The following is a 10,579-nucleotide window of genomic DNA, read 5'->3' on the forward strand; positions in this document are numbered from 1 at the left end:
GTGTTTACCTTTATTATTTATTTCCATACTTGCTGAATTTCCCCTCTATAGGACAATAAAGATCTTTTCCTTCTAAAAACACTCAACTACCAATGCTAATATATCCTATAAAGTAATACTCCATTTTTTTTTTTTTTTTTTTTTGGAGACATTCCCAAACCGCATGTCTTAACATGCTTTATTACTGTAAACCTTTGCATCCCTTCACTTTGATAGCAGAGTAATTTATCACATGCACATATTTCTGCTGCTGCTGCCCTCGCTAATAACGCTTTTTTTTTCTTATCCAACTGAAAATGAAAAACTGTCAGCTAGATGTCTTTAAAGATTGATGAATCGTTTTTACTTTTCACCTGAATGTAGAGGCCTGATTACAACATATAAATAGGATTTTTTTTCCCCTTATACTTAAAGTTTGCCTTCTATTTGGGATTATAAAGCATAAATAAGAAATTCAGAAAGGCTTTTATAGTCAGCAAGTAAACCAAACACCTTTAAATCTCTGTAATATAAAAACAACAGGAACAACTAGTGACAAACTTTTTAGTTAGAAAATAACCTGTAAAAATATTAGCTCACTTCTCAAGTAATACTAGACAAAGCTAAAGCAATACATTGAGAAAACAAGCAGCTTATTGTATCATCATATTGTCTAGAAAATCATATCATTTTACAAAAGGTAATTTTTATATACTTAACACCATTCATATATTACATTTTAATGTATTCTTTATAGTTTCAGATGTTATTAATATATTAAAATATATCAAAATAATTATATTAGAACTATTTTACAGATTATTTATTTCCAGTTAGTACTACATGTACTGCAGCACCTGCAGCAGTTATTTAGCTAAGATGAACCCTATCGGCTAACAGGCTGTAAGTCCTGAAATGAAATAAAAAAACATCTGATGTGTTCGTTTATCTCTGCAGGCTTCATCTATGTTAGCACCAAAGCTTTCAGTCTATGTCCAACTAAGGATGGCCTCCAAATAAATGTTAAAGGAACAGGAGTCATTTGGATTTGTTAAAATTATTATTTATGGGAAATATTTAGATGTTTATTGTTTCCAGTTTGGGTCCCATTTGCTTGGGGTTAAAACCTTGCTGCTATTCTAATGATTTTTATTTTATTGGGTTTGAGTTTGGATTATTTCCTGGTTGTTTTATTTATGTCCATTTATGTCAAGGGTCACTTTTAACGACCCACCATAAAATAAAATTAGCCAAAAGACAAATTAAAGATTTATTGGTTCAAGATAAAAAAAAATACTCCATTATTTTTAGAAGTCTTGTACCACTGGTACCACAGTGAAGGGGCCAAAGAGCCACATTTGGCCCCTGATTTAGGGTCTATTCATAAAAGTCTGCTTTGCATTTAGTTGCATTTTCCTCCTGTGATATCCCAGCTTATTTTTTCTCTGATCACTGGTTTATATTTAGTTTATTTCTTATGTCAGCTTCCTCTGCTAATGCTGCCCCTCCCTCAGCTGCTCTACCTTGATTCTGGTTCAGCTGAAGACATTTCCTGGATTAGCCTCTGTGGTTTGTTTGACTTTCACCAACGCTGCCCCAGTATTTAAGCTCTCTTGTGATCTTTTCCCCCACTGGATCCTATGTTCCCTAGTATTCTACACTCATTAAATAATCTGTTCATCCCATTATTACCTTTTTAGGTTCCCTTTATTATCGTTAAACTCCAGGTTTGGCCTCATCTATGCTTCTTGGTTGGCTCCTTTCCCAACCACATCATAAAGTTTTGATTGATTGATTGACTTTATTGATCTTTCAATGAGAAATATACTTGTTACATCAGCTATAATATATATATATATATATATATATATATATATATATGGCAGGGTAGTCTTAACAACATAAGGCAGGGTTATTATACACGGTTATTGCACAGTGTATTTATATAGATGAGTATTTATCTATATAATATCATATAACTATAACATATAACTGATCACATGCCTCCACACGTATGTAATTAACTGATACGGTACTAATTTTCCATTTTGTAGTGCAAAAGTAAAGCTTACTGTCTGATGTGAGTCCAGAGGTTGTTGATTTAGTGACCACTGTAAAAAGTAAAGAAAAGCCAACAGTGAGTAATTAAATCCAACATTACTATGAATTCAGTCTGTCTGGAACCTGTTTATATACTGACCAGATTTGATTAAAATACAAAAATGAAAAGTGAAAATAAATTTTGTCCCTGATTCAAACACTTATTTAAAAAAAAAATTATTTTTTTTTATTTTTAAAACTAACATGATTTAAACAGAGCCCTGCGATGGACTGGTGACCTGTCCAGGGTGAACTCCACCTATCGCCCATAGACAGCCGGAGACAGGCACCAGCACCCATTATGACCCCCAGCGTGGATAAAGCGTGATGGAAAATGGATGGATGATTTAAACAGCATCTCACCTGTGCTACTCGCTGCAGCCCCCCCACCTGAGCTGATCACCTTAATTGTTGTCGCCTCGTCCATCCAGCAGCTGTCAAAAACAAAATATAATAACCCATCATTTAAAGTTATGGAGCTTTCTGGATTGTAAGAACGGAAGATTTTCATTACAATAAGCTCAGGTTTTATTACCACCTGAGGCAGAACTCAGTCATAGATTTCTCAGGTCATATTTCTCTTGCCTTTTTCCTTCAGTGCATCATTCCTGACATCAATCTTTAACCTGAAGCCTCACAGACAGGTGCAGCCGATAATTGTGGTCTTTTTGTGAACTATATAAAGGAATCTTTCATAAAGCAGCTGAGCCAGAGCAGGTGTGAGGTTACAGTCGTGTCAAAAGGAAAGATCAAGTCTCTACCCTAGTTATACATGACAATCAACAATAAAACTTTCTTAAACCAGGTGTTCAATTCAGTTTTTTTTTTATGTTAAAAAAGCCTTAATCCTCATTTTAAAATGGGAAAGAAATAATGAAGTACGTTTAATATTTTAGTTAAACTTTCCACCAATCCTGACAGGTTTTTAAACCAGTTATAGTTTGGATCTTCTGAAATGAAAATTACACACTACTCACTCAAAATGTTATTTACTATAACTTAAAAAAACACAATTAAAAATTAGTTCTGTAGCTTTTTGCACTGAAACCTTTTAGGTCCACAAAATTACAGAGAAAAATGCTCATGATACCACATTTGAGTATCTCTACGTTACTAATTAACCAAATAGCATGCATCAATAGGATCAACAGTCTTCAAAAGGCTGTTATTTCTAAGTACAGACTTTATAATTTCACCAATAAATTATCACCATTTAATCTATTTTATGAAGATCCCAAACTTGTGGATTTGAAGCCAAAGCTGGATCAGAAAAGGCGGCTTTTCAACCTGTATTAAAGGCAGATTAAATATTAAGCTTTCATCTCACAGATTCTGGAATATCAAGAATTGCTCAAGTCTTTCCGATATCGAACTGGTATTGTCTGGTGGTTTTGTTTTTCATTGTTATTGTAAAAATAAATCCTGATAGATAAGGAATGATCTAATATTAACAACCAGTATAAATTTTTGTATGTAATCAAGTGATAACATCAATAACAAAAACATAGAGAAAAAAATAGCAGGTGTTAAGGTTAATGAGATCATTTTATCATTTAAAATCTGCTTTGTAATAACTGGAGCTTAAACACAGTTTTTATTTTCTTTTGCTTTGCATCCAGCTTAATGCAGTTTTTCTTTTTTTTTGTTTTCTCTGGATCTGCTGAAGGTGAATAGAATAATTAGTGATGCATTTCTGGCATTGATTGCTGGGAATGTAAATCTTCCACAGCTATTTGGGAATATAACTGAATAACCTTTAATTTACAAAATGCATACCTGAAAACAAAACAAGAAAAATTGTTAATTATAAGAATTTATGTGCACTTTTTCTAAAGTACTGACTGGATTAGTTTCTGTTATCTGCAAATGCATCACCTACATCTTGCCATATGGAACTTTACTTTTGTATTTTTCTGGTAAAGAAAAAATGTTGATTATGAAAGTTGATTATTACTGGACCACTTTTAATACCTTACTATTCTTGCATCATTTACTATACTCTAATTTATAGGCCTTCAGTTTCACATTACAGAAGTTTTCGTTCAATTGCTGTTTTCTTCTTAAACCTCATTTTAAAATCCCCACTTTAACTTTTAGTTGTTTGCTAATGTTAAAAAAATGCCTTTTGCTTCAGACAATCTTTTCTGATTTGTATATTACTTACTGTTCAGTGATGTCTAAATCAGAAGTTGCTCTAGTTAAACTGCTTTTCACTGTGAAAGTGTGTTTTAAAGAACATGAGAAAGTCTTACTGAATTTAAAAGTTTGAGTTTACCTTTTTGATCAATTCTTCCTCCTCTCCTCCAAGCAGCAGCAGGGAATGAAGCCTGGAAGTCCAGGTGCTCCGTGGAAGCGTTCTGCAGCTCCTGGGTCTCACATACGCCTGTAGAGTTTTTGTATTGGCTTTGTGTGACTCATAGCTTCACTCTACAAGTTGCAACAGGGATCTTGGGGGGTCGTTGCTGCGGCCTGTGTGGAAAAATAACAACCCCAGGCTGAAATAAAGAGCTTAGAAAATAGTTGAGTTTATTGGACAAAAAGATGGGGAAAGATTTCTGTTTGTTTGGGGTAAAGAGCTTGTTTGAGGTTTTAAAGATGAAACAGATTCTGTGTTTAACATGACTGTGAATCTTTAAAGAGAAAAATTAAGTACAGAAATCGCGGAGACAAAAAGTTGAGATTAGCGTGAAAAGGAAAAAAACCCCCAATGTTTACATGTTTTTGACTTTTACATTAGCAGTGAGGCGTGCTGAGCTCTGTCCAAGATAGCATCACTTCTCATCTCTTATTGTTTTTATTGCAGCAGAAAACAACATTCCTACAAAGCACATTTCCGTTTCTTATTAAAAAATAATAATAATAAAATTATTTTATAATCAGAAAGAGAAAATTTGTTCTATTTTGAAATAAGTTAGTCCACATGCAGACCAGTGATGCCAAATCAAATAATTTGGTTTGTAAGTATTTGGACTGATATAACAGGGTAGGAATGAGGGGATCAATGCAAATATTCTCAATATATAATTATATTTATTTTTAGGATGTTTTGTCATTCTAGGGGATGACATATCAAATAATACAGACAGATTTTATCTAAGGATTTTCATACACTTGTTCTGGATGAGGATGCAGAGACAGCGCATAGATAACTGCCCTGGAAGAAACCTCCAGCAGAACCAGGATCAACTGAAGGACGGAGCAGGGACAGAGAGAGCATAGAGAAACTGATTCAACAGTACTTTCTATGGGGGACAAAAAATATTAATGCAGTAGCAGCTCCAATAAATAAACAAAGCCTCTTAACATCCACCTCATTTTGGGAAATTCTCACCTATTTTGCATACCCAAATGGAAAAGCAAGTAACTTAGGAACTGTTAGCCCAAATTACATGTGTGATGCATTATTTAAAGCTAACACCTTCTAGTTTCTGAATAAATGAAAACTGGATGAGTAAAACACAGCCCAAGCTGCATCAGTTCAAAACCTTTTTGAACAGCAGTAACAAAGACATGCTTGCTTGTGTAATGCGTATTATTAAAGGTATGCTGGCCTGATGCTGAGCTGACAGAACACAGGAACGGAGTGGAGCAAATAGTCATCCCACATTGAGTAGTTTCTTTTGATTGGCTTATACAGGGGAGCTTTGTGATTAGTTGTAAACCATTCCCATTTTTAAAAATGTCAGAAGAGTCTCAAAAATCCTCACACAAATGCAGCGAAGTTTAAAGACCACTAGTAATTTGTAATTTATGGACCAGAAATACTTTGGTGAATCATGTGCTGTGCATGGCTAAATCTTGTAAGCTTTCATGAATCGTGCTGTGTGTGTGTGGATCTTGTGCTATATGTGTGTGGATTTCTTTGTGCTTGCGTGAATCCTGCTGTGCGTGTGTGGAGCTTATACTCTGCATGCATAAATCACATATGTGCATTTGTGAAAATTGAGACTGATTCACCTCCATAGTTCCACAGCATCTATATAAGGCCGGAATTGGACTAGGGCTCTCTTAAATGTTAAGAGAAGGATGCACGGATGTGCTTTGAGCAATTTCCTGTCCAACCTGTGTGCGAATGGTGGGGAAACCCTGAGGGCCGCAGACAGCAACAGACAAGTGTTAATTATTGACGTTATTGTCTTTAGACATGAAGTTAATCATTATAAAATTTTATTTAATTAAATCTGTTCAAACAAAAGAAAAACTGTCATGCTCTTGGCATTGATGAATGGCTTAATGGTTCATTCCATTCACCTGTCTATCTTCGCCCAGTTTCTCATCACTGCTCATCTGTGTCACCTGCTCTAGTCTCTACTTGACCTGCTTGCTCAGAGTCATCAGTGCCAGATTATTCGAGCCTTCGGTGAGAGTTCTGTAGTCTATCTGTTTGTGTTCTGATTGCCTGATCCTGACCCGTTCTGATCTGTTTGCTTGCCTTGTCTTCGGATTCTACCTGTAGACTGAACCTGGACCTGCTTGCTGACTTCAATCTGGATTTCCCTTCGGTAGGAAGCTTTCATGGACGTGTTTACACCTGGACTGAACAAAAGGATAAAAGATTAATTCTCCGCCTTTGACTACCCTCAGACTCTGAAGCAGCTAGAGGATCAGATCATGCTACTCAATCGATCTTCGTCTCCTCGAACAACGTGGAGAGTGGAGAGCTCAAACATCTGTGAATCCTCTCCCCGCTCCTCCTCCTGTTCCTGTGGCACCTGTTGCAATGTCTTTTTCACTTTAAACTCCTGGTCCTGAACCGATAAAACTGGGGCGCACCCGTCTTTCCAGAGAGGACAGGGATTGAGGAGCTGGGGGGGAATGCTGCTGAGCCAAGCCAGACTTTTCCTCTCCTCAGATCTTCTGGTTCCTGGAACTTTATCAGTCCATTCCAGCAGTCATAACCTATCAGCATTCGGGGACTCTAGAGTTCACGGATGGGGGACTTTGCCAGATGACAATGTATAAAGCTTCTTTCTTTGCCTGATTCCAAAAAGGTAATAGCCTTGGATGTCCATCGGATGAATCGGGTCTCATTCAGAACCAGTTGAACTTGTGATGGGTAGTAACCATGTTCAGTGTGTATCTTTTTTTATTTTTAATTCACCTCAGATACCTATTATTCTGGGCTTAACTTGGTTACTAAAACTTAACCGCACATTGACTGGTAGAAAGTGGAGGTTTTGGGCTGACCTACCTCGTGTTTGGGTTCTTGTCTATTTTCTGCTAAATCAGAATTGTTGGCCAAGAAGGAGGACAATGACTTTGATCCAGACCTGTCAAAGGTCCCTGAAGAGTTTTATATCCTTATGGTGTTCTTCAATAAGAGTAGAGCCACTACTTTACCTCCGAAGAGACTTTATGATTGTGGGCACTAATGCCCCTAGGGGAAGGTTGTATTCCTTATCAGCACCTGAATCACAAGCCATGGAAAAATATATTTCAGATTCTTTGAAAGCAGGCATTATTCGTCCTTCTTCCTCTCCTGCTGATGCATGCTTCTTCTTTGTAGGAACGAAGGACGGTTCTCTCATAGACTATTGAAGTTTCAATGATATTACAGTTAAGAATTGTTATCTTATTCCTCTAATCAACTCTGTCTTTGAGAGATTCAGGGACCTAAGGTCTTCACAATACTGGATCTCTGCAATGCGTACCATTTTGTACGTATCCGTGAGGGTGATGAGTGGAAGACAGCTTTCAACACCAGTGGTGTCAAAAGTACATACATTTGTTACTTAAGTAGAAGTATAGATACTGCAGTTTCAGGAAAGGAATTCTATACTTCCATCGGCCTGATTATCTGCTTTTAGGTGCCAGTGAGCCTAGGGAAGGGCTAAAAAAGCTATTGGCAATTCATTGGTTAGTCAAGCCAAAGCTGCTAACTGCCAAAGATTTCCAGCACCCGAATACCTGGCAGGCCAGAAAGTTTTGCTCTCCACCAAAGACCTGCCTTTGAGAGTGCAATAGAAAGAAGTTGGCACCTCGTTTTATTTCTCATCACTAACAAGGTGAACTCGGTGGCTGTCCACCTCCAGCTCCCTCGTTCGATGAGAATACATCCTACTTTTCATGTGTCCCGAGTTTAACCAGTTGTAACTTCTAGGTTTGTAACAGTTGGAACTCTATTCATGGTAGGAAATGCAATGTCATGAAATATATTTTTGAGGAACACTGTGAGGTGGGCTGTCTCTATGGAAATCCCAGCAGCATCTAAACAAGTCAGGAGGTCCCTATTCTAACTTTATTGGTATTAGGAAGCATGCAGCCTTCTGGTTCTAGCTCCACATTCACTGCCAGAACTATTCAGATAGCACCTATTCTGGTGACATCCGTCATGGCTGACGCATCATTACTAATTTGAAGTACCTCGATTGAGCCCTCATCCCCATCTCTTAAAATGTATGCACTAAGAATAGCAATAGGGGAAGTTTTAGTCGTGTTTCAGAAAATACTCAACTTGTTGTGGATTTATCACTAGCATTTGTCTCTACAGGAGGATGGCCTGCCAGTTTGAATCCCTGCTTCATCTGCCTGTGATGGCAGGATACTTTACCAAAATAAAAATAAAATATATAAAAAAAGAAACTTCACAACAATTGCCTATTGAAGTTGGTCAGGGTACCGTATGGCAGCATATCTCTTAAGCTGCTTTACCCCTGAAATAAGCAGGTTATCACAGATTTTTTAAACATAAGTTTGACCAACGCCTTTCTCATTTGGCAAAAAAAGCTGGTTAGTGTTCAGGATATCATGAGTGTGACAGAAATCAGGAAAGCAAAGGGAGCCAGCATCTAGTCAGTGGCTGTGTCCGCACGTCCGCCCTAATCGCTATATAGGGCAATATATAGTGGTTATGCCATTATAGTGGATGAAAAAGTAGTGGAATAAAAATTTCCCACAATGAAAAGTAGTGGTTATTCATAGTCACTAGACGACCGCATACATCCCAGATTTCTTTGCGAGAGACTCTTCTCACGAAGCATCGTGGGATTCATGGTGACAGCGGCCCGCTATTGGTTAGTGTGAGCTGCGAAAAATAACAAAGATGGCGCAAGCACCGTGTGGAGAGGCGGAGTAACGTGAGCAACGGGGAGCAAAAAATAGTGATCATCTGTCTGAATGGTTAGTAATCGAGTTCACTATAGAGTCCAGTGTATAGTTCCTGCTCTATGTAGTGATAGAGGGATTTAGGGGTAAGGGTAGACATTGGGGCTCAGCCAGTGCACAGATTTTGCCTTGTAACAGCTGTGATTGATGCAATATTGTGGCATACTGTACATACATTTCACTCAATGGTATCACGTAAATTAGTGGGTGGATGCAGGTCTGCTATTAATGCTGTAAGCCGATTGGAGCTGAGTCGTTTGAAGGTGATTTTGACCTGCATTGCTTGCCAGGTCATTTGCTATGGGTCAGTGGCCCTTGTGGCAATTAAAACCGACCATAGTTATTGTGGTTATTAACAAGAAGCCATGCAAGCTCCAATGTCAATCCACCAGAGCACTGAAAAACTCCTCTGCTCGTGGATACACAGAACATTTTTGCTTGCTTCTGTGCAGCATTTACATGCTGCTCACTCACAGTTCCTTGCAGTTTATACTGTTGATAATTATGACAAGGTTTAAAATCCATACCACTGCCGCTAAGAACTAATTGTTTGCGGGTTTAAACTGGTTTTTGGCCAGTGGGATAGGGGTATGAGTGTGGCTACAATGTAGTGAATAATAAATACTACTGTGTAGTATTGAAAGTATCCACCATACATATAAATTCAACCCTGAATTGTTAAATTACATTTATTAATAACGTTATCCCATTTTTGTCACGCTAATTGTTCAACGATTTTAACACTTCCAAATTTGCTGTGTAGAAAAAAAGAAGGAATACCTTCTGGCCCTCGCCTTTCTTTCTCAGCTTGTGACAGTCATATCTAGTAAAATGGAGTGAGGGAGACAGTAAAGATGAAAGGTTGAAATAGAGAGGGAGGGGATAGAAAGAAAAAAGAACTAAGTTCATGCTGGGCAGCAGGTAGTAAGCTAGAATAGAAATAGAATAGAATAAGAAAACTGACAAAAACAGTCTAAGTTTTTAAAAAAGCTAATGCAAATTGTAAAATGCAATAAAGAACAGAAGGAAAATTTTTAGTTTTAAAGGTGTAAGGTAAAGCAGTATTAGTACTGAAAGCAATGCTGCAGGAGCTCCAGCTGTCAGTTGAGGTGACGGACAGGGCAGTGATATGGAGTCAGAGCAGGAACCAGGCTAAGGCTGTATTCACATTGGAGGCCTGAATGCTCTGGTGAAATCTGATTCTTTTGCGTGGCCGTTCATATTCCTAAATATATGCGACTTGTATGTGATCTCCTGTGTGAACTGCATTCATACATTCATGCAGCGCAAGTAGAAGGTGCAATGATGTCACAAGCGTGCTCTGTGTTTACTAGGGGTGTAAATAATAATCGTTTTGTATCAATGCATCGATCCAAAAGCCGACGATCCGATGCAT

The 10,579-nt window shown here is 37.7% G+C and overlaps 1 protein-coding gene across 1 annotated transcript in view; it reads right to left on the reverse strand.

Annotated features, from left to right (window-relative positions):
* col17a1 (collagen, type XVII, alpha 1) overlaps positions 1-4,500 on the reverse strand; it is a 28,658-nt gene extending 24,158 nt beyond the window's left edge. The window contains exons 1-3 of the mRNA XM_015397371.1: positions 4,355-4,500; positions 2,443-2,513; positions 2,052-2,090 (exon numbers count right to left, since the gene is read on the reverse strand). Coding sequence (XP_015252857.1) covers positions 2,052-2,090; positions 2,443-2,506 — 103 coding nt within the window. The 5' untranslated portion in view covers positions 2,507-2,513; positions 4,355-4,500. The remainder of the gene's footprint in view (positions 1-2,051; positions 2,091-2,442; positions 2,514-4,354) is intronic.
* Between the last annotated feature and the right edge of the window lie 6,079 nt (positions 4,501-10,579).

The sequence above is a fragment of the Cyprinodon variegatus genome, unplaced genomic scaffold (assembly GCF_000732505.1).
Source record: "Cyprinodon variegatus isolate N-32 unplaced genomic scaffold, C_variegatus-1.0 Scaffold858, whole genome shotgun sequence".
In the NCBI taxonomy this organism is placed as follows: domain Eukaryota; kingdom Metazoa; phylum Chordata; class Actinopteri; order Cyprinodontiformes; family Cyprinodontidae; genus Cyprinodon; species Cyprinodon variegatus.